This window comes from Pleurodeles waltl, chromosome 3_1, assembly GCF_031143425.1.
Source record: "Pleurodeles waltl isolate 20211129_DDA chromosome 3_1, aPleWal1.hap1.20221129, whole genome shotgun sequence".
Classification (NCBI taxonomy): Eukaryota; Metazoa; Chordata; class Amphibia; order Caudata; family Salamandridae; genus Pleurodeles; species Pleurodeles waltl.
In genome coordinates, this window is record NC_090440.1 from 1,549,002,539 (window position 1) to 1,549,028,180 (window position 25,642).

Sequence of the window (25,642 nt, forward strand, 5' to 3'; positions counted from 1 at the left end):
GTCTCGGTAATTTATCAATGGATTATGACAGCAACTCGAGCTGCAAACCACACACTTATTGCATAACGACATGTATAGGACACGTCCCTTTTCTTTAACGAATCAATACAGGTCGTGAAAGGCTATTTGCAGACATCGGAAACTTAAAATGCGTCATTAATACATTGTGACAAATTGTCCTGCCATCACAGAAAAGGTTATTTGCGAGTCACAGGCTTGCCAACAGCAAAACAGTTTCATACACCAAGCCTTTATTTTCCTAACAAATTGAACACATCCCTCCCCAGCATATATTTCTCTGCGGGAGTTTCATCATTAATAGGAGTAAGATATGGAGCTGTCTGAATCCAACCACATTATATTACACATATGCCCCCTAAAGTTATCTATTAAAGCCGAGGGCCAGAAGTGACCGGAGAGGATGGCTGCAGACAGGTCGGTCCAATCTACCAGATAAAGATTGGGCCAGCAGAGGGTGTCATACCAGCACGCAGTCTTCTCTTTAAAGCGATAATTTCAAAGGGTGGCAAAAAGTCACCCTGCCTTGTGCAAACAAGTCCTTGCTACGGGCCTGCATATGCGAGGCATTTTCAGTATTACAAGCTACATCTTACAATACGCTATCCACCCAGATGCGCTTGCACTGCTGTACTGTCGGAGTGAAATAGATGAGGTCCAAACAATCTAGGGGGCAGCCCCCTACAACTCAATGGACAACTCTGTGCTAGGGAATACTGCTTTAGAAGACCAGGAGGGCTACTGACATGCATGAATGCCTGTGAGGCGATTCAACTGGAAAAATGTCAATTCTGCTGCAGCTCTGCAGATCTCTCAGAAGTATTGAGTCTAGGCCTCTGAAAACTCAGTGTAACTCGCGTGGGCGTCAGGAGGGCAGGCGACAAGACCCATCTGCACAGTGGAAGATGGAAATCGTGGGTCGGCAGAAACAAAGGATCTCTTGTTTTGTTTATGCTCAGGATCAGGCATCAGATTTTTTGACACGAGTCACTGGGGTTATTATAAAAGCAGACTTTCCCATGACCAATCTCGAAAAGTGCAATGGAATGTCTACTAAAAAGGAAGCGTAGAGGATCCCACAAGACGGAACACACAGGCGGCTGAATGGTTTGTTTATATTGAAGACAGTGAACAATAAATGAACGGGACCACGCTTGTTATTTCTTTTAATAATTTAAGAACTGTTTTGTATAGGACAGCTATTTTCAGAGAGCACTCTACAAAATGAATTTGAATATCAAACATCAAAGAGAATGAGGCTTGTCCTCGGGACTACACGATCAGACCTGCACTAAACAAGAAAATGACTGCATCACACAAATGTTTTCGTCAAACATATGGTAAAGATGCACTTTCCTTTCAATATACTAGCTCAGTAGTCGATCGTCTTAAAATCATGTGTGTTGAAACTGGCACACAATAGTAATAGCCAAATTCATCTTTCCCCCTCACCCCTACTTTAAAGTTCTAGCGGGACAAACAATGTATTCATCTAATGATGCAAGGCAACCTTTGTCAAAATGTTTCAAATATCCCTCTTTTTGTCAGTTGCTATCTGCTGACTAGTACAGTGCTGGTGACAGTCGGTCTCAGGATCTACCACAGCAGCCCAAAGACAGGAGATACCTCAAATGCTACAAAATATATATTCATCTTTAGCTTTTTCTTTAGCTACATAACAAATCAATTGAATTTGAAGAATCAGCTGAATTTTAATTAGGCGCTCATTAATTTATGTGACCAGCCCTTGAAGAATTATGTATGCATCTAAAATCTGGGTGCTTAGAAGAGGTATCCAGCCTGTGATCAACATGTTTTGAATAATTAGGAAGCGCCATCTCACTGTTACAGTAACAAATGTATCATTATCTCTAAACTTCATCAAAGGCAATTACCAGTCGATAGTATTAGTGGTGGCAAAAGCACATGCAATGTGCTCCCGTAAGCTTCCATCCATGCCTTCCGGATTAAAAAAATAAATATTTGTGGAGCACTAAGTCTGTAGGAGTTTGCTTGGCGCTACAGAACAACATAACTGGAAACGAGACTGATAAGTGAGCTGAAAACAACAACAACTGCAGAAAGACAGGAGGCAAAAGACAGAAGAGGAATACTAGGACGGAGAATTTACTGATAGAAAAAAAACAAATATTAAGGTGATTAGAGTTGATCAAGAGAGACCTCCTGTTGAAGGATAATGATGGGGATATTTTGTGGTCTCTTCTTAGGTATCAAGGGCATTTGCCACAGAGAGACATTACCAGTATTAACCCACATTGAACACCCCAATAGGATCACAGACAGCGGTTGCATCTAGGTTTATTAGACGAGGACTTGGGAGAGCTCTGGATCCTTGATAAAAACAAGGATCACTGGTGACAGAAAGCATAGACTCTGGACCCACCTGGAATACACATCAAAGTCAACTATCAGTGAAGCTCGTAGTTATAAAGGAGCACTGTGGTTGGATTTCTGACTGAATATTAAGGATCCCCAGGAGGGTCCTCCTGCTTCTGCTTGAGGATATGACCTGGCTTTCTCTCTCCTGTTGGAAATCATGCTAATATTGGTGTCCATAATGGCTGGAAACCACACTTGTTGACTAACGTGGTCATCAGCTTTTCTAATGGCTGAAGTGGCTTTTCTTCAACATACCATCAGCTACAGCACAAACAATTTCTTTCTAACCAACTGGTGGGTCACAAACCACTTCATAGGAGTCACTATCAATAGCTCAGCATCCGTCACAGAGATTTACAGCTTTTCTGTTCTTGCCCCCAACTTGTAGGGACATTGCCCCTGTATTGTGCCCTGTATTATTTCCAGAGCACTGAGAGATCACATACAAAGATTAAAGGGTATTTGAGACAACTGACACCTCTAGTGAAAAATACAAAAATGTACCATATTAAGTTGATGCAGGTTACTTTTTGTAATTCACGTTTTAAAGGGTTTCCATATTACGCTATACAGAACTACAGCCTGTCAAAATCTATTCACTTCAAACAAAATATCAAATACAAAACCCACCACGAAGTTCACGTATTTTGTAGACGGGAATAATCAATCACTTGCCTTTTACAAGAGCTCACCCGCCTTCCCTTTTTTCACACCCCACAAGCCCAAGAAAAAAAAATATTCAAACAATAGGATATAGGACCAAATAATGCCCTGAATGCTACTACAGAACACGATGTTAAGTCGGAATAAAAGTAACCCGTGTGAAAAGTCTGACATATTCTGGCATGCATTCGAAATGTTACCCAGAAGAAAGGATTACATTAATAATAAATATATTTTTAAAGACTAGCATTACCCATACCTTGGCCTTAACTGATATGGAAGATCTTCATTAAGTCATAACAACAATATCATTTAAATAGTAATTTTATTGTAGCAATGGGTTAATGTTTGCATACTTTCAAAAGATAAGTACAATATGGCTCGTTTTTCTGAAATGTTATATTATGTGCACAGTTCTCTGCAAAAATGCAGTTATGCTACCACACATTTCATCTAATCACACTAGAATCTGATCACCACTTTAGTAAACAAAATATATGTGCAAGTTCTGTGATGTTCCAGTAAGGGGAAATACGTTTGTAATCAACTATTAAATCATGTTTAAGAGAATTTAAAAGGTCGTAATAGCATTAGGTTTGAGAACATTATGGTCCGTCACTCATTTTAGAAGGGTATTTAGCACTATTATCATTACAAATAAACTGCGACACCAGAATACCTAATATCAAGTACCATTACTTTTGAAAAAGGTAAGAGCCCGGCCTGCACCTGTCAATCCCGTTCTGGACACAAGATCAAGGGTGGTAAATCTTTTCAGTGAACATGTATTCTTCCAATATATAATGCTTAAAGATCCTCCCACTACACCAAACCAGTGCTTAATTTGTAAATAAAAGGTGTCGGCGCCAAAAGCCCTCCTCTTAAACACGCGGCTGCTGCGATTAAATGTGTGAACACGAAATACTGAGAGGGCGTAATCCTGAAGCCATCTCAGGCCTCTTCAATCCATATAAAGCCACTCGCTGATCCTTCAGCTCACTCTTGCAGCCTTCTACTCTCCTCCTCTGTGACGCGTTTTCGTTTTTCTCTTCCTCCGTCTTTCCCATGTGTGTCTTTTGCTAGCAGCAAATGCTTGAGGCAGAAGAGTAAGCCCCGGCCCTCAAAAATAAGTGCCGGTGCTCAGCACCGGAAACAACAAGCACAAATTAAGCACTGCATCAAACTATACCCGAGTACATTCACAACCTATAATACACAGATTAACTTTGAGAATTAACAGTTCCAGTGGCAATACTATTTAAGGTACATTGGCTACACAGTCAATTTTAGTGATGCAAGCCCTGAAATAATGACCACAACGTTGCGATAGTAACTGGAGAGGGCAGTAACTATGTGTTGTCAGTATTAGTTATCAGTCAATGTTCAAAAGAAACTCCTAGTGTTTAGCTCTAGACAGTGGTTTCTGGTTTGACAGTTTGAGTTCCACCCCCAACTGCTTCTCTCACACTTTAGGGATATGCAAATAGCAGACAAGCGATCATTTCGTTTGACAGGACTCACAGAAGATGTCATACTGACCATTGTTGGAAGATCCCCGCTTTTATCTTTCAGTTCACGGCTCCGTTCTCCCATCCCACCCTGTTATTTAATAATCAGCGTGCGCCTTGACTACCATGACAGCCTACAGCTCTCTACAAGAGGATGGAAACCTGCTTTTGTGAAGCTCACAGCGCAGACTCATTGTGTTCACTCAGACTTCTCAGCAATGTTTTAAAAAATGTTTATTGCCCCCAATACACTTTCTTTTTTTTTAACTAAGACGCAATCTATAACATTGGTATAAATACCGCGATTATTACACTCAAGGCGCTCTTTTAGCTATTTTGTTCTTTTACATTTATAACATCAGCTGCTAGGAGCAAGGTACTTATCCAGCAACATTTGACCTTCTCAAAGGTTGTCAGAATTTACTTTATCAGAGTTACGCCTCCAAAAAAAAAAACATACTGAGTTTTTATTCTTCTCCATATCACAATTTCGAATCCTGCCCAGACCACCACACCATTCAAGGTCGGTAGATTCAGAACTATCAAAATGCGTAACAGTAATGCCCATTACCTAGAGAAATTTGTAATGAAAGAACAGTAGCATAAAATGCCATTAGAAACGGCTATTATTATTTAGAAACGAGATTTAAGAATACAATGCTACACATTCCAATAGGAGTCGAGCAAAACCTCCCTACTCTACATTTCCTTTACTCACCATATATTAGCCTCACACTTTTTTACCCAGACGATTGGGCAGTGCAGTTATGGGGGCTAACGAGGTTGCAGTGGCTCCGTGGAGTGAACTACTAAAATGGAAAATTAACATTACTGTGTAATTATATTGTACGTTTCTCTCATGTGGTGCACTGCTTGATTACTCACTTCTGGAAAACAATAGCAAATTAAAGAACAGGCAAAGTATACTGGATTGGCTGGTGATGTCACACACCTTAGCATCAATGGGATGAGGCTAAAAAATGAATGTCAAGAAAAATGTTGCAAGGCAATACCCCCACTGCTCCAAAAGAATTAAAAATACACAATCTTTCCCACTCCCAGATCTTCATTTAAATGTTCCTTACAGGAGAAACTGATATCTAAGGCTGCTGCTGAATATATCCTTGCAATGTCCATCTTCGGAGTTCATCCGGCCTGCTGCCATTAGCTTATTGGGGGAATGCTTGCTGATGGCATCAATGGCTAGTGCGGCTGTGCAGGGGACAGCTCACCTCTACACATCACTTTCCTTGACTACACAGCACCTCTTCCTTGGCTGTTTGCCAGTGGAGTTGTGTGTCTGATTACACCCCCACAGACGTTATTAGCTCGAGCATAGCAGCGAGCAAGCCTGCTTTTTAAGGTGTTGTAATCTATACTGTGAGCTTTAACTATGCCTATCTGACACCCATCTCTTTCATTTGTTCCTGGTCCTGCCTTTCAAAAATCCCTTCATTTCGTTGGTAAATGATTTACGCGCCGTGAGGCTGTTTTGTTACGCCTTGCAGACTGACCCAGTCCCATTGATCAGTTCATTTCTGGCCATTTTAATTAGTTGCAAACGCACTACTTTTTCCTTCTGACTCAGTTCGCACTGCCGCCCCGCAGCACCTCCCGCCCGTCCCTGAGTTTCCAGTTCATGTTTTGTTTTTACAAAGAGCGTTCCCAGACGCAGTACAGCTTGGAATCGGCGTGACTGTACTCCCACCCCAGTGGACTACTGCACTGGACTGGCAAGGAGGCCAGCGAGGTGCACGGGCACCAGTAACCACTAACCGGCAGAACCGGACTGAAGTGCGATGGCACTTCAGGCTCTGAACTGCACCAAGGACAACAGTCTCATGGGCACTGATAATAATTACTACACAAAGCACTGTAGAAAAAAAACACCACAAAGCAGAGGCTTTACCAGTGCTTGTTTTTTATTGTAGATTTTGAGTCGTTCTCCTTGCAGGTCCGCTCACCTCTGAGGACAAACATCTTGTAGTTTATTTTAGCCCAAATGCTCTTGAGATAAAGGCCCTGCAGCCCTGCTTCCGGCTTCAGGGGTTGGAAGGCGTCAGCGGACACTCGAGGGCCCGTGAGAGCTCAGATGATGTCACCGAGTAGGAATGAAACCAATGCACAGAATGCGGATCAGGCGGGAAACCCTCGTCGGCCCGAAGGGAACACTCCGCACACCAGCAGACCAGATTACATGCCTGGGTATTTTTTAATAGGCTCCGTGACAAAACGAAAGAGTACCTTAAATAATTAAGAAATTGCACCCTTTAAAGCACTTGAACATTTTTTTTAATCAATAACGAAAGCTGGTTCGATCAAAATTCTAAAGGCAGGTATGCACCTGACTGAGCACTTCCTGATGGCAACCATTTATGAGGAGCGCTTTGATGTGGAACCGAACTCCCTGGACTGCTAGGTGTGAAACAGAAGTACAATATGAAAAAGGCAATATTCAGCAACTATGCTCTATGGTGGAATAGAGTAGACACACGCAGCTTAAAAAATAACTGTTTTACATTTCTTTATTTTATTGTTGCATTCCATGAAATGTTCTATAATTATAACCAAGGTCACTAGAATTACGCGGCAACGGACGACCACAATATGCATTAGAAATGACTAAATTATGCGCCATATTATGCGGCAGATTGATTCCTCACCAGAATTATACTATTTTGTCATTTTAATACTTAATGGAAAATGTTTCACTTCATGATTAATATAGGTTTACCACTCGAATACAATCAGTAACTGAAAGGTAGCCAGTTAAACTGCGTAAGGCCTGTCGCTATGCAGCACAATGTGAGGTGCTCTGTTTTTGTCATACAATTTTTGTTGAAATCTGCAAACTATGCAGCAGATGGTGGACTGCGTGGCGAGTGTGCTGAACCATAATTATAGGGAAAATACAGCATTAATTCCAGTGGCCTTAATTATAATGCGAGCTCTAAGTGGAAAAGAAAACATCTATTGACTACCACCCACCTCGAGACCAAATACTAGAACATCAATTTATAATACAGATTACAAATTTCATAAATTACACGGTGCTAACAACCTTCAGTCTGTTATGGCGAAATGTCAGGAAGCGCATTCAGAGGTGGGATGAAGTGAAGAGACCCTCTCCAGCTGACCACGGTGTTCCCAGGGGCAAACACAGAGAATGGTCTCCGCCCTCCCGCCCCCTCAAGGGGCAAATGAAGCAATACTTACAGTAATAAGTGAAAAAATACAATTTGAAGAAATCAGAGGTGTGAAAATATTTCAAACATGTGTTAACGCCAAAGTATATTTCAAAGTGTTAACTATGTGTTGGAATCTTATCTTAGATCCCCAAAAGATATATAAAAAATGGATTAGTGCATAATAACACATAAGCCTCCCCCAGCTGCAAGAAGATGAAATTGAAGAGCCACTCTAAAAATAAAGCCTGCATGAAATCACTCTTCAAAACCGCAGGTTTTACATTTCTAAACATACCAAATCAGAGAGATTAGATGGGAAGCACACCGATGACATACTTGAGAACTTTTAGGGCCAAGTCAGCTTCAGAGGGCAGTTAATTGGAGATCGAGTGCCCTCCCTGCGTCATTGTGAGAAGCGATTTAAAGAACGGCAGTAGAAGCTAGCAGAATAACACGCTAAGGCACCGGACTGCATGCACCGCTGCTAGGTTCCACTACAGCAATCGGTAAAACTGCAAGCAAAGAACCGTTACTTTGCAAAAGGTCCTAAAACGGTGATACATATCCGCATTTTTATTTAAGTTATTTTATATAGCCTCGCTTTACCCAAACGGTATTATGGTGCTTTACATACAACAACTGCTGCATAGCACGGCAATGCTGTGAGAAAACTGCTTCAACGAGGGGGCAAAGAAAAAAGGGCATTGACTAAGGAGGAAATCGCATGCAGACGGGTGAACTGTAAAGTAGGGAAAAGAGAGGGGTAGTAAATGGATTAGAAACATCTAGGTGCAACACTATGTGGCAAACAAAAGATACTAAAAGATGTCTGTCATACTTATAAATAGCCCAATCTCAGAAGTGAGGGTTTGCATCATGGCAACGTTGCTAAGAGAGGTCCTAACAAGCATTGGCAATGCCACTAGGTATGTTTCTCATGTGCAAAATCTTGTAGCTTTGTCAATGTTTTTTTTTTCTTTTTCAGGCAAGTTGCACAGCTGTGGGGTTGTTGTACAACATGGCTTGTAGGAAAAAAAAAAAAGCCATATGACGCGGCCAGCGATGACCGCGTCTGCACATTCTTTTCTTTAAAACCATGATCAACTCCAGCTGCTGTGCAACATATCTAAAGAAAGCATTAAACAAAGCTGACTAGCACTCACAAATGCAAGACCTATTTGTCTTTGTTTAATGCTTTCTGTGGTGGACAGGAGATTTAGAGGGGCAGGGGAACCATGGGTTTTGGGAGGAAGGCAGCAACACACCAGACATTGAGAGGTGGGTGGTAGGGCAAGCAACATGAGGGAGGTGCGGAAGGGGAGGGAGGTGCGAAAGAGGAGGGTGGGAGGAGCAACACAATAGACTACAGGAGGAGGTGGGACTGGGCAAGAGCACGCACGCCAAGGAGTGAAAGACTGGAGACACATGAACTTATAAAGTGCATGCAAAAAATGAAAAAAAGTACTTGCAGTGGAAAGCCACTAGGCACAGACAGAAAGCTGAACACTGACCATGCTCCACAGCAGGGAAAACTAAATTCTCGTGACTTGGAAGCAGGAGACGCTGACCAATAAGAAACAAGGATACTGGAATGGCGTTAAAGCAAAACCCTGGTAAGCAATGGGCAGGCTCTAAACCTGTTTCACGTTTTTTGCTTTGCTAACAAAAGTTTTAGGAACAGTGCATGACTGTCTTTGACAACTTTGGCAACAGTTATAAAAGGTTCATTTTTAGACCTTTTTTCGTATGAAAAAATGTTATGGTACCAGAGTCACAAAAGTATTGCTTTACAGATTCAGAAGACTGCCTTTTTGGAAACTTCAAAAGAGGTGAGTTTTTGCTCCTGGAAATTCTTGGGCTGCCAGAAATATTAAGCAGATTCGCTAAATAGCGTAATCTGCCAACACAGGGGACCTGGTATGTGAGAACGGCAGATTTGAAACGTTTTCCCATCACCTAAAGTAAGCCATGGTGAAGGTGTAGCATGATAATGTTTGTTTGTTCAAGCAATTAAGCAGGCAGTGGGATGGAGGACAGCCTGAAGGGGGACAAGGTATTAGACTGCAGGCATGCTAGGATAGCATTTCCTCCATCAATACCTGAAATCACTAGGGAGCGTGATGTAGACTTGAGGTGGTCGCTGTGCAGAAAGCATTTAATTTTATTAACTTGGTAAAGATGATAATTCAGTCTGAACAAGCTTAACTTGTGGTAGGAAAGACAGGGAGATATTGATTAGGCCTCGAGGAAATTTAAATTATACTGACATGATTTGCATACTTACAGGAATTTTGCATTACACCACGCCAAAATGACTTCATTACTCCAACTGCATAATTACGTACCATTCACAGCAAAAATCTATCATGAAGGAGCTGGTGTTCGGGCTCCTTTTGTGTTTTTTGCAGAATTGTTTTACCTTAAAATGTGCTCTGATTATCAAAAAGTGATGCAAGGACATATTTTGATCTAAAAATAGTGCTAAATAATGGACTTGCAGGTTGAATGCATAAGAATTCGAAATTTGAAGCACTGACCCCAATACACACACACCACCATGAACTGTTCAGGTCAGTCTTTCAGTGTAACCTGCACGCCGACTGTTTCATGTAGGCTCACTCTCAGCAGTATCCAAAATGTGTAACTGTCAACAATGGCAATTCTTGTTTTTCTCAGTTAACTAAAGTAGGGACCAGCAGCTAACTACCTGCATTACCCAAAGGCACCATACCAGCAAATCACCTTGGCACACTAGCATACATGCAGCAGGCTAGAAATAATAGCCATGAGCACAACTGATCCAATGGTGACTAGCAAATCAACGGACCAATGCATGTTTCGTTAAAAAAAATGAAGGGCTAAAGCATACGAACCATGTGCACCCAGCTTGACCAAGTCTGTGCTGGTCATCATTCTGGAGTGAAAAACTGTTCTCCACAGTATGGTGGCACCCCCTATTCCCCTGCCCAGGGTTAAGCCTCCTTATTCCCCCATTTTAAATCAGTTGCAGGAGAAACACAACTTCCTGCTATGTACAGTAATCCACTCCTGCTATAGTCCTGGCAGAGACCAACACTTCCTTACAGCAATGATCTTTCTTCTTGCAGATCCTCTTCCATTCAAAATACTTTTCCAGATGATTATGCATTTTGAAGTGTGCCTATAAACTTCGTCTCCTTTACTGCTCTCCTTCTGAACAAGGTTCTTTGGTCCTATGTGCTCACTCTTTCCAGTGTCTATTGCAGGATCTTCTCACCCTCAAGTTCCACCCTTGAACTCTCTTCTGTGTATGTGACTACTCTCTCTAGTGACTACTGCCTATGGGGATTCCCCTTTCTCTCTAGCCCCTCCTCTGGCACTTCCTAAGCCCATTCTGGTCCCATAGCTTGTCCCTGCCACTTCACCATGTTCACCCTTGTATCTCTTACTCTAGAGTCTTTCCCCTCTTGAACAAACATTGATGTTTACTTATGTAACAAGATTATCTATTCTCCTAAATCTCTTACTTTGACTCCTATTCTCCCAGTGTTTCTTGACCCACCCTTCAAGCTTTATAAAGATACTCTCTTAAATATCCATTCATTTACCTGGCGTAATCATTTTATTCATACCCTCATTCTGGAGCGTGCACTAGGGCCCACCCTGATGAGACTACTTTTGTTTAGCATACTCCCCATATGACTATTCCATCAAATGCTTAAATGACCACACTGGGGTTGGTAGAACCACCGTTCACTATTTCTCCATCTCAGACCCGGTGCAGACCCTCCCTTTTTATATATGCACAACTAGCTGGGTCGAGAAAGCTTTTCTTTGCCTAACTAAAGCCTACCGATACTCAACAGACCAAGACAGATGAAAGGTTATCACACCTTCAGATAAAAACCCTGAGTTACCTGGAGCTCACAAATAATTAAAGTACCATAAGTTGGGACACCATAACTGTTAAAGTGCTGCAAAACAGTAAAACCTGCAGCCACACATGCTATAAAAATAAAATTTACTGCCACAAAATGGCGCCTGCTAAGAAAGCTGAACTGCTCAGGATTCAATATGAAGCAAGATGGGTGATTACTAGAATCTGTGAAAGAATATGCAGAAGCAGGGGAGTGCCAGAAGAACTAACACTAAAAAGTGGCTGTGCAAACCTTTCAAAGCTGCTCATACATCCAACTTGCTCATACAAGAGTACAAATAATTAGATTAAATAAAATTGAGTATAATAATTTTATCAAAAATTGGTGCTTAGATTCGAGACTAAAAGTATAGACAGAACATATATCAAAGGAAAAGCTTCAGTAAATTTAATACACAGTACCAGAATTTAAAGTCAAGCAGTCGAAAGATAAAAGCACAAAAGTAGTAGGAAAATGAGGAAATAAGTAAGATTTTTTTTGGTGATTTAATTGACCATTTCTTGCTTTCATGCTTGACAGAGTGTAAAAGGGTGATGAAAGGAGACTGTGCACCAATGCATGATGGTAACGCTTCAATCCTTTGAGTGTGACATGTGATGACAAGAGGGTACAAGTTCAGCAAAGACGTTAAACATTTTAAGAACATGATGACAACCATATTATCAAGTTACATATAAGTTAGTGAACCAACTGCTCATCGTTTTAGAAAATGATCACATCACTTTAACTACTTTAGCAATACAACAGTGAAATTCAGCAAGTAAATCTTACCTGGAGATTTTTTATTTGACCGCGCTGGCATGGAGTAGGGCTGGCGTGGCAGCAGTGGCGATGAAGGCAATGACATTGAAACCCCTTTAGTTAAACTCATTCTGAACTGGTCGTCCGGTGTAGAAATCCTACCAAATGGGTAATCGGAGTTGTGACCAGGATTAGTAATAATTTGAGCTGCATTTTCCTCACCTGTTGAAAATATAACACACATTTTAGAATATTTATCAAACGCACAGAAATCCACTTGAAATTTGGTACAATCATTGCAATGTTTGTTTAAAACCACGTTTCAGAACTCGGAAAATACTCTATAAATATATGCTCATGTCTACAGTAGACTTCCTACTTTTAGGGGTTTCACAAAAAAGTTCGGGAGAACTCCAGGTCATTTAAGAGAGTCACAAGTTTAGAGAATTACTTCAATGCATAATATTTTAAGTGTGTAGAGTGGCAACAAGCTGAAAAAATAAACCCTGGTTCCCCCGAAATGTGCACTTGCAAATGTAGTTTTTTTTTTTTTTAAAAGAGGGCTTATATTGTTCCCTGTGGAGAAACCACTTCACCTCCATCCCTATCAAACTTACGACATGCCATCCCCTTTTCCAAAGTGTAAAGGCGCTTACACCATCATCTTGCAGAGGAAACGTTGCCTGAGCTTAGAAGTTGGAAACTAAATGCAAAGAGTGATTATAAATGCTTCAAATTGACATTGGTCCGTGTTGTAACAGCACCGCCCCCACTGTAACCCAAAATGGACACAATGAAACTTTTAACTTGCAAACGAGGCACATTCATACATTTTTCGTAATTCCTATTCTATGAATCAGAATGTTTAATTTACATTTGTGAAATGCTGTTTTTCAAACACAATTGGAACCCAGGTGCACCAAACCTCTGCGAATCAAAGCACGAAATGTAAGTAAATCTTGACAGCCTACCCATTAAATATTAATGTATCTGCCTAATGTAAAGATACTGTATGAACCTGCCAGCACTTTAAGAAATAGACTACTTTCAAAGGATGAAAGACTGGTACGGTTTATATTGCTGTTCACAATAACCTGCTATTTATAGTTAGAAAATCCTAAGTGGGTAATTATTTTTGCTGGAAGCAGAAGAGAACAGAGACTAGGGAACCATTTATTTATTTACCACTTTTATGTAGCGCACTTCCACTATGTTATGAGGGCGCTTTACACGATTTAATAAATAACATCACAACAGACAGGATAACATTGGGCACAAAAGAGCTGCAGTTACAGCATAGGGGCATGAAAGGAAGTCAGACAGTAACTGGATAAATATTTGGGCACCGATTATGGGATAACGGGGAGGTGTGATTCGCACAAGTCAAGGTAGAATATGTGAAGTTTTAGCTGTTTAATGAACCTGAGAAGGTTGGGTATTGTTCTAATATAAATGGGCAGAGCGGCCCAAGCAGAGGTTTCTATGCAAACGAGGTTTCGAAGATGGAGGAGTTGAACTTCTGAGGACTCTTGAGCAGTCTGACAAAGGGAGGAGCTTGACAAAGTACGGGTTTGTTCAACAGTAATGCAATGTTTTTACACAGCAATGTAAATCTTATGTAATATCTTCACCTAAAACAGCATGAGCTACGGTGGCTTGTTTGTCCTTTTCTGTTCACCAAACAATGAATTAAGGTTGCTCAGGGGTGAAAATTGGCAAATGGCAGAATCTGTGAGTGTTTTGCTAAGTATCCGATGTCGCTACGTAATCTTCGGGCTTTTTAGCCACAGGGCAATTTTCTATTCCATCAATGGCAAGGACAATAAATATAATAGATGCGTAGAACCTACACGGATTATTATGCAAAACTATTGGTATCAGAGGTGTACCTAACTGTATTCAGGACTCAGTAAAGACCAAAGTAACCCTGGCCTTTCCTTGTCACCCTTCCCAGTACAGGTCAAGGCCACAACTAGCTAGAAGATAAGGAAACAGATATGATAATTCACCTAAAGGGATCAGGCTTCCATGAGGGTGTTTTCAGGTAAGGCCAGAGAGAAGGGAAAGTATGCATGGCTTGACCATCCTACATAATCTTCTTATCTTATAAAAATCGGCAGGTAGGGCAGCAGTGAGATATCTATAGGAGCTCTGGGGCTACAGGAGATGTTGGGGGTAAAAACAGCTGGCTTGCAGCCTCCATGTTTATCAACTGCTGCATCAAAGGGGACTAGAGCAAACAAGTTGTATAATCGCCTGAAAATCTCACTCAACGCAAGTGTCTTCCAAACCCCTCATCCATAATGGAGACAGCAGGGGGTAGCAAGCTAGCTACCTGGGCCTACTCAAGGTTTCATGTGGCTCTGTGACTTGAAGACGAGAGGGAAGGAGAGTACAAAAAGGGGTGTGGCATGAAAGGACAATGCTCTGGTTGTGACTGAACTGAGCAAACTGATCATCTGAGCTGTAGCAGTAACAGGTATTGGACAGATGCCAAATACTGCTGGGGCTTTGAAAATCAACATCTGTATCGTAGAGCCCAATCAGAGAAGCGGGTGTTCCTGCCAGGTCATATGAATGATCAAGAAACAATAAGGATGAAGCCATGACAGTAAAGTCTACACCTTAAAAACCTTCAGCATCCAATTCCTCCAAGGATTCAAGTGGAATGGCAAACAAATCAAACGCTTGGTATTGCTGATGATGTATGGCTACATCCTTGCACTGCGTCAGAGTGATAGTAGCAAAGAGGAGGGGGTGGTTAGCCATTAAGCACCTTAGTTTGCATTTTCGTTTATTGAGTATTCTAAAAAGGTGAAGAAGAGACAGTGTTCTGTAAAATTTCACCTTTGCAAAGACTGATACGAGGTCATACAATGAAACCCGGAGAAGTACTTTGGCTGGGTCCTGCCACACCCTTTCCCTACGGTGGTGGCAGCAGATTCAAGGTGTGTCAAGGTGAAAGCTGTTCTACCTCTTCTAGGAACCAGGGTTCTGGAAATCTTAGGAGGAAAATTGGAGTGCTCTCTTTCAACATTACCGAATCAACAGCTGTAAGAAGGATCTGAAGGGTATCGTTACATGTCTTCACCTGGGTAGGATTACCATGTACTGTGAATAAGTAATGAGGAAGAGCTCAGCCACAACCATTTTTCTGGGACTGGAACGCCAGAGTTGTGACTGTAACTTCAGAATGAAACACTGATAAAAAAAGATCACCTGGCACAAAGCTAAAAGTTTCAAACAAGGACCAATCGTTTTACAGACACTGGTCCCACATGTGGTGCTGACTCACCCCCACCTGCTGTGGAGCATTTCAAGAAATAGCCCATAGAGCCTTGTGAAAGTAAACCAAATGAGTGGCCTTCTGAAAGAGCCTCATTGGGAAGTATTCCACAGTCAATGAGCAAAGGCAGGCAAAACATATTGTATGCTATCATCCTCAAAGCAAATATATAAACTTTTCATAGTCTGTCAGAAAAGGTGGATTCCAACAAATATCACAGTTTTGAAATCAATTTATGTCTGCCTGCAAAGGAAAAAAAGGTAAACAATAGTTTACCTACGGGTATATCAAAAGAACAACTTTGGTTTGGAGATACAACGGTATACAGTTCATAGTGTCCCACTTAGAGAGAAAGTAGGATCAAGGGAATGAAGTGCACGGGGTGGGATTAAGAGAAATAAAATCATGTACTTGCATTCTTAGCTTTCATACATAAAATCTGCTAAAGGAATGTTTCTACTCTTGCCATAAGGTCCTCGGGAGTTGTAGGTGGCTAAGGTAATATAAGGGAGGTTTCTCCTGAAAATACAAGAAGTATACATTTACAAAAACAGAGGTGCCCGATGATACCTTAACGCCATGTTTGTGATTCAGGGCTTTCATATAACAAATCAGTGCATTCGGTCACTTTTAATTTCTGTTCAGTTAACTTCAAATAATTAACCTATGGTGTCCCACTGACAAGGACAATGTGGTCAATCGACAAGAAGGGGCTAAGATATATGTACTACTGAATGTGCATGTTGAGTCACAAAAGAGATTTAATACATTGCTTTAGTAAGCTCTAAATAAAAACACATGGCATAAGAAGGTACTATATGCAGTTTGCCTTGGAGTCACTAATGATTCAAGGTGAATAATGGCCAATCTCTGAAGGATGAACCCACAAAATTGACAGAAAAGTGCTGTCTTGCCTCTAAAGGCTTGGTCACATCAAGAAGCCAAGAACAGGAAACTGCACATCTGATCCCGTTATTTGACCTCTGCAAAGGTCTGCCCCAATCCTTAGAACTGGGACGACCACTTGACTCAACATGCCCAGGAGTCACCACCCAATAAAGTGAGTGAAGCTGAACAGGCATTTAACAGCTCATTTACATATCACATTCTGCAGTTGCTAGGTCTATCTGCAAAGGTATGTAAAACCACCCTTAGAAATTAAAAAAACGAGGTAGCGAAGGGAGGGGTTTGGTGGTTCGTACATAAATTATCACCCAGATTACAGAATTTATAAGGCCACAAACGCAGACAGATAATAAGTCCTAAACATCATGTAAACCTGGCAATCATTTTATAGAGTTTTTTTTAAGGTTCCACATATCTTTCAAATTAAATGTCTGGTTAACATTCCTACCCAGGCAAAGGGCACTAGAGTGGCCTGCCTTTGTATATTGTTGCTGTTTCCAGCGAAAGAGATTGCAAGGTAAACTTTGGTCTGACAAGCTGCAAACACTCAGATACAAAATATACATTCAAAAATAACACCAGGATACACATATAAAAGCACTTGTATTAGAAATCCAGCAGAACAGAGTCTGCTACTTATTTGCACATATCTGGCCCACTCATGCCGCCTCCCATGCTAAATCTGTCTCATTATCTTCTGGCATTTTATCTGCACCACTCTAGCTCATAGCTGACACGACTGCTCTGCCCCACACTGCAGCCGTCTCAATAGCATCTGTCAAGTACAGCCGTGGCAACAGTGTCAATATTTTCTAACAGTCTAGTATATTAGCATACCGCGCCTCTGCTGGCTCTTTGCTTTTGTCAAAGAGGGGAAGAGGAATGTGGGAGACGTCTTCCAACAAACTTCCACCAGAAATCTGAAAACAAACTTCTTTCTCACCAAAGTAAAACATTTCTCGAGAATGAGTCAATGGTCTACGGTCTGAAAGGCAACCATCTTCCTTCATCACAGAATTATTTATTTTTTTTTTCAAAATGGCTTCTACAGTGTAACACTTGTTGTGAGACCAACCTAAGTCTGAATATTAGCATTTCAATCAGATAGTAATGCAATACCTATGGAACAACTGGTGTGCTCTGTAATTATCGATAATTATCATAACTAGTCCAGACAGGGGTTCTTTTATTTCAATTTCCTTGTTCTCATCTACATATCACCTGGAAATGCGCTGTGAAAAGCTTGAAGCACACCTCGTACCCCGTTTCCTGCCAAAGATACCGACCACCAAACCACAAGGACCAGGCCAAGGCGCAAATGTGGGCTTCCAGGAGTGGAGGTCTAAGGAACATTCACCCCGAGGCTGCCTCCGATGGGTGACAGTCCAGGCCATAGATGGCCTCGGATTGGCAGTGGGGTCTCCGGTGAGCAGTTTAATACAGTTTGAAATTACTGTGGCATACGGCGGGGTTCTATTGGCAGGTTAGTGGTAGGTCACATTTTGCCAAAAATTATGAAGTAGAAAACCTTTATTTTTTACTGGATTGGTGAAAGGTATAAATTGCACCACATGGGCGATAAAGGGGCGGCTGCGAGGGAGGCTCTGAAAGTACTTCTGGAGGCTGGGAGGAGGACCCATTCGCCCAGGAGTCTTATCACAAGCATGGGGGGCCTCACAAGGCAGAGGTGAGATACTGCAAGTGGAGTGGTGGCCGCTGTGTTGGCCTGCTCGCCTCCTAGGCAAAAAGGAAAGTCAAATGCGCTTAGCGTCAGTAAGTATGAAGAGCAGGAGTCAGCGAATTTTCAGCGAGATGCTTAGACCGCAAAAATCTTACCTGAAGCAGCAGTAGAGAGAACAGCAACATTAAAAGAAAGGGCACAAACTCCCTGCAGTAAAGGGAAGCGGCTGTCTAGCTGCGAGGGTCGGGTAAGAGGGAGCGCACAACAGCAGCCATGCCTTTAGGCAGAATCAACAAACGCGGTGCAGTCGGAAAGCCAGCAGGTGGTACAAGGGAGAGCTCATGAGGGGGCACCAGTGCAGTAGACGACCAGCAGGTGGCTCTTGAGTGCTCGTATGAAAGCAAGCCTGAGGCTTCAGGATATGAAATGAGAATTATGCAGTACAGACTAACAACCTGAGAGAATGCCTACGGGATCTACGAGGCACACTGAAACAGGACAGGGAGACATCTGAGATGATGCAAGAGATCAAACCGAGATTAAAGGCAAAAAAGCGGGGCACTTACAGGTGTCGGAGGATGGTTGCCAACCACACCGCTCAATGTTAAAGTCAAGCCAGCATGGCAGTGATAAAAAGGGGAGACGGTTAAGGCAAGAAGAACTGGGAAGATGGGTTTGGATAGCAGGGGAAGGTACTTCAAGACACAGGCAAGACAAGGATTCCGACAGGACCACAGTCTCATAAGGTTGGGGCGACCTGAAGGGCAATATTGGGAAAATGCTGGATTTTAAGGCAAAGCGTGATGAGCAGTTTATCGTTCAAGTTGCAGGTGGACGTCGGACAGAAGAGAAGGAGAGGTGTGGCGTGACAATCCTTATGGCGCAGGATGACAGAAGATGCAGAGAAGACAGTACTGAGGACAAAATAGATTGGAAAATGTATAACAGTGGTGTGTGTGATGGTGGGAGACCCAGTGGGAGTAAGAATAATGTTTGGGCTATGGATGACAGCATAAATTGGATTACAAAGGGGAAGAGGAATAATTGGAGGAAGGGGATATTCCACATTGGTAAGAAGTGAATGCGCTGAGTGCACAAGGGCACAAAGGAGCGATTAACCTGTCCAAGGAAAGTGACATTTTTCAGACATCCAAAAGAAAAGTGTCGGCCAGGTCGTGACAGCAGACAAAACTGTTGAATGCGAAAGAACACCAAAGAGAACGAGTACAACACACAGGGGTGTGGAATTTAATAAAGCATCTACTTGTCCATGAGACAGGTTTCTTCTTAAATCTACTTGTCCTGTAACAAAAATCTACTTGTCCCTTTGGTGCCATGTAGTGCGGGGAGAAATTATGGCAGCACTCTCATTATGTAAGAACTCTGATAATAGCCTCTTTGATTATGCCAGGGCTACTACTATAGTAGGACTTGAATATTTACAATATCAAAACCCTACTATAGCAATTTCCTTATTTTGCCACCTTTCAGCAGCTCTACATACTGGGGCTGGAGGAAGCAGTAAGCGATAGTTCAAGGTTTGGAATGCCTTTAAGTATGAAAACCTACTAACTTGCATGTTTTAAGGATTTTCCACAGCTCTTCTCTAATCTTTTCCCATAATGAGAAAGGTTGACAAAGGCAGAAGTAGAAATTCTTCCAGGGTTGGGGAAAAAGTAGTTGGAGGGAAAGTGAACTTGTAAAAGCTCAACAGATTTTCACATGATCAAATCTACACATGCATATTTGCTCACACTAAAATACAGTTCACAAATATTTTCTAGGAGTACGATTTCCTGGTCTACTTCTATAAGTTTTTATGAATTCATGAAAGCCACTTATTCAAAGACATATACCAGGGGTGCACTTTTGTGACTTTCTTTAGGAGTTGAGTCACTAATTAGGTCTGGCATTAACAAAGACATTTTGTTTTTATCAAACTTCCATTTCTCCATCTATCGGCTGGCTTTACTGTGAGTGATCACATTCTGCTCTTCCACAAGGAGCATATTGGCACACAAAGTAGTTTTGTTCAGTGCCAGGAACTACTGTGGCAATCAGTGATGTAACAAAACCGGAGGGGGCCCCCTGCAAAGAACATGGAGGGGCGCCCCCCCCTCCAGATTCACTCAGTCAATGAAAGACTTTGTGGGAAAACATCTAAAAAGTGAGAGAGATACAAAACAAAAATATCACTAATGAGAGGAAACAACATCAGTGTACAGTCGGTGAAGAGTTATACTTCACCCACACCAAGTTCGGACTTAACTCAGACATTGTTGGATGTAAAATATATATATGATATAAATAAGGCTCTCCAAGAACTAATTCTTTCTCCACCCCTATGGTTATTTACGCCCTCGAAGAATGGCTATATACCAGGAGAGAAAGTAGGGATGTTGGGAAAGAGTTCATACAGTATAAACAGAAATCCTGATTCAGTGGTAAATTGCCAACCTACTAACAATGACGAGTGAGGGCACCCCCTTCAATCGCTTTGTCAGATAAGGAAGAAACTGAGAGGACCTATTCTCCACCCTTCGTTGAACTTAGAGACATCAGCTCTCCCAACATCGTCCATGCCGGACATAATGCTACTGACGTAAAGAACTAGTGCTAAACAAAATGTCTTATAATGAAAAAGACACATTTGCTGATAAGTGAATCACTATTAAAACAAATAAATATTTGTATGCCATCTTTATTGAGACCAACTGAAAGAAAAAATGACAGCATAATGCAGGAAGGGTCAGCGGTGGATGTTCAGGATATATTGAATACAGAAGCACCCCTAATGGTCTGTATCTCAAAACAGTCAGTGCTAATAAAAAAAAAAATGGGGAAAAAATATGTCTAGAAAAGTTCCATACCTCGTACCAGGAGAGTATATAGGAGACTTGTTAGGGGTCCAAGGATAAGTGAAATAGGGAAGGGTAATTCAAAAACTGATGAACAATAAGGCAAAGGTTTCTTAAATTCTAATGGTAAAAATATCATTAGCAATAAAAAGAACACTCAAAGCACAAAGTGAAACACCTAGAACTATAGTAAAGTCAAATGCTCAGAGCGCTCCAAGTACAGAATTCAGTATTACGCATGATGACGTATAAATCAAAACTCCCCTAGCAATAAAAAAAAAATGCAAGTAGGGCAGATACCTGTTACAAGTTAGACCTTAAGGGGCATAGGGTGAATAGAGGTGAAGTTAGAGAAAACACATCATATAATGAGATAGGGATTCCTGCTGATAAGAATCTAGAGATCTACGTGGACCCACTACAAAAGGCAAAAAGAGATGAAAAATTAAACCATTTAAATCGTTCACAAATACTTTATGCCATATCTGTTATACATATTTATATACACACATTTAACAGAAATGAATATGAAGCTCAACTGACTCTTCTACAAAGATCTTACAAGAACCTGTTCACTATTTACATCTTGTATGTTGTTACTGCTGGGCGATTTTAATCCTATATTAGATCTGCGAAACAGTGATCCCTTGTATTAGGACATTTTATCTGCTTATATCATAAGGCTGGAAATTGTTGCAGGCAGCTGACCCCGAGCACGAGATTTTTAACTGTTAAACTTTCTGTTGTCATGTGAATTGTTCAGTGTAAATGGTGACCTATTCTCTGGCTGTACAGCTAAACAAGCGTTTATTAATGGAAATCAATGCTGTCGCGGAGTAGTGAGGCAGTGCAGCATAGCGCCCTTGTTGAGCACCCAGTGCTCAGTACGCCATAAGTGGTGCCTCAAGTCATAGACCAGGTCCTTGTAGCACCATACCCCCTGGAAAAAGCCACAAAACCTGGAGGCTAGAGATGAGCTGAAAGGTGCATCCTGGATCCTCCTAGACTATTTCCATGCTTTAACAGAAGGCAAGACAGGGGAAGGAGGACTGTCCACCTAGATGGTGGGTATTATAGATAAGGCTCTCACTTCAACTGAGCAATCTGCATTGATATTTGTAGACAAATTGGAAATTCAAATATCAGTGCTCCTAACCACTGGCAAAATACACCAAAGACTATTGCTATCATTTCAAAATGGGAAAGATTTAATCAACAAACTAACAATGCACACAAGACATTCAGAGTCAGAGAAAAGATGCTTCTGTGCCTCTGTCACTGAGAAGCCGGCTCACCTACCCAAAATCATTACGACCATGATTGAGATCTGAAGGGAGAAGTAGTGAAGAAAACGATCCAAACTATTTGAGTTGTAAAGTATCTAAAGAAGTGTTTCCATATATGGAAGCCCTACCCAATGTAGCATTGAAACAAGCAGTGCTAAAGTTTTTATTAGACCGTATGTTGTAACTGTTGTTACGAAAATAATTGTTAAGGCCAATTCTCAACAAGCCTCTGACATACCATGGGTGTAGACGATTGGTGCTATCAGCATGCCAGTTAGGCCCTTTTAAGAGTGCTGGTATTTTGCTTTGCCAATTTTAATTTTGTATAGGATGTAAGTTTATGCTTGATGGTTGTCTTGTGGGAAGCTTACGTTTAGTACAGGAGGCATCAGTAGGCTAACGTGAAAAGACACTGTTAACAGGCATTTGAGGGTATTTTGTTACATGAAATCTCACAGATTACCTTTGTAGGGGAGTATTTTGGTGTTGGTTACCACCTCTGACAAACCCTTAGGTGAGAAAATCCGCACTTTAATAATTCTTGTTAAAATCCATGGATCTGCTATTGAAAAATAATTATATATATATATATATATATATATATATATATATATATATATAGAGAGAGAGAGAGAGAGAGAGAGAGAGAGAGAGAGCGAGAGCGCATGTGCACGATATCAAGGGATTTGAATCAACTCAGTGTCATTTACACTCTGCTTCTATCCATGACAGTGTACTGCACAGGTAATAGTGCAGGCCACATTAGTCAGTGGCTTTCTTTCCCTCTGAATACAATTTTCTAACCACATGTGTACACCAACCTGAAAATGAGATTGCTTCAGTGTCAGGACTGGTTGGTCTGTTCTTTAGTTTTCAATTTTATCCTTTTGTTATTCCCATTTCATTTCTTTGTTTCTACTCTCTTTATTTAAATATCTCTTAAAAGGATACTACATCTCTCCTGGCAGTGCTAATGGGTCGACTACTTATGGGTCGACTGCTTATGAGCCCACTGTTTGTCACTCATTTAATATACAGGGCACCATATACTATGTGGCTATTTCCGCTAAACCAGAAGGCCATTATGAAATGCTGTTTTCCATACTGTACCTTTGTTTAACCATTCCAAGATGCCCCACTCTTTCGCTCTAGAACTTTAAAACAACAATAGGTTAATTACAATACCTCCGTGAGACCGAAACTAACTGCTATATTTAGTTTTGTTATTGTACACATATGCTTTTTTCTACCTGTATTCTTTTAATTTATATTCACTGTGTTGTTGATTTTGTGTCTTTTATTGATTTTTTGTAAGAGTGAATTCTAGAATGAGCCAATGGATGAATAAATCAATGCATCACTGCAAACAGAAGTGGCAGAGTGTGTGTGTGATGATTTATTGTGAGCCTAAACCCATCAATGACAGAAAAGAGTCTTTCAAATCCAAGTCAAATCTATTGGCATTGCTAATGCTTGTTTCGCTACTAGTAAGGCCTTCCCACAAAGCCTGATGTTACCCATCACCTCCTTTGCGCTTCTGGGTGAAATAAGAGGGTAATAATCTACTAAGCTACAGTGATGCCATACTACAAGTGATTTAGCAAGACCGCCCTAAGAGGTTGAAAACACAGTGATCCTCCTTTCTCTGGATTAAATTTAACAACTGCAAAGCAAAAAGGGAAAAGATGTGGTTAAGAAGAGACTGTGAAATGGGATGAAGGCACCAAGACAACAATTCTTTTTACTACAAAAACAATGTTGTTGAGGGTGGCTGTTCTTACTTTATCCCCAGGAATATGGCTCATTAAGACCCATGTTTGTTCTCATGTAAGAAAAGAAGGGGAGAGAGACACTGTCCACATGAAATAAAGTATTTGGCAATCCTACGAAAGCAGACTTGCAAGCTTCTTATCCTAAATTATCTAACTGCAAGGATGCTCAGCAGCTAAGCAACACGGTTAGTTCAACTACTTAACACTGGCTGATTAGTGTGATGAGTATGTTCTGATAACATGTTTAAGGTGCAAGGGTCTTACGTCATTACAGTGCAGGGTAATACACTAGTACGGAATGCTCGAAGAGGCAAGAATCATCCTCCCTTTGATGGTCCCTGTCATTTGCCCCCTCACACGGCTACTGTTACCCTCAGTTTAGCAGAGTTGAAATAGATTTCAATGGATTACAGCCCCTCTTGTTCTGCAGACTAGGCCATAGGGGAGCCCTGAATTCAAATACGTTAGTAATAGCTATTGTGTTTTGTTTGTGAATAAAATGATAAAAAAGGATAAATATTATTCATTATTTCGGAGAAAGAGCAGATCAGTTGCAGGGCTGATGTGTCTTGATGGACCAGGCTCTGGAAGATCATGCCTTGCGTATTTCACTTCTTGTTTGCATTTTTGAAGTGTAACAGATTTCATTACCATGTAACAAAATGTAATACAGAGTAGGGAGTTCACCAAAGCATGGAATGGAGTGCCAGATCAGTAGATCGGATGGCCTCCCATCTTTGGGACCTCCTAAAAACATCTTTAAAAAGACAGATGAGATTCAAATTATAATCCTGGAATTTAAAAGGCTTGAAAAACTATTTTAAGATGAGATGTGCGAGTTTTACTTTAAGCAAAACAGCATTATATAATTTGTTATAAGAGGTGCACTTGATCTAGGAAGAAAATGAAAGCCTCCAGAAGTTAGGGATGATAGGTTCTTCATCTCATCCTACTCAACATATGCTCGAATGGTCAGCATATGTTTAATGTCTGATATGCCACTGATAGTCAGACTGTCTACTCTAGCTACCAAATACAGACATGTATTATTGGCTGGCTGCTAAACCTGTCAGCCTTAGAGTGGTCATCCCCGCCACCCCCACCCAACCTTTTGCCACCCTGCTCCACTTCGTCTGACCTCGTTTGTAGTGGAATTAGGACTCTGCACTCTTTACACTGCTAACCACTACTAAAGTGGCTGTGCTCTCTCATCTAAGCATGGTAATATTGGCTTACCCCCAATTGGCATATTTAATTTACTTATAAGTCCCTAGTAAAGTGGCACTATATGTGCCCAGGGCCTGTATATTACATGCTATTAGTGAGCCTGCAGCATAAGCTGTGCCATCCACTTAAGTACCCCTTTAAAACATGTCTCAGGCCTGCCATTTAATGGCCCTTGTGTGCAGTTTAAACTG

The 25,642-nt window shown here is 41.2% G+C and overlaps 1 protein-coding gene across 2 annotated transcripts in view; it reads right to left on the bottom strand.

Annotated features, from left to right (window-relative positions):
- Positions 1 to 25,642, bottom strand: part of TANC1 (tetratricopeptide repeat, ankyrin repeat and coiled-coil containing 1) — a 736,024-nt gene that overhangs the window by 529,227 nt on the left and 181,155 nt on the right. For both annotated transcript variants that reach the window (XM_069225129.1, XM_069225130.1), the window contains one exon: positions 12,466 to 12,657. In XM_069225129.1, the coding sequence (XP_069081230.1) occupies positions 12,466 to 12,657 (192 nt within the window). The remainder of the gene's footprint in view (positions 1 to 12,465; positions 12,658 to 25,642) is intronic.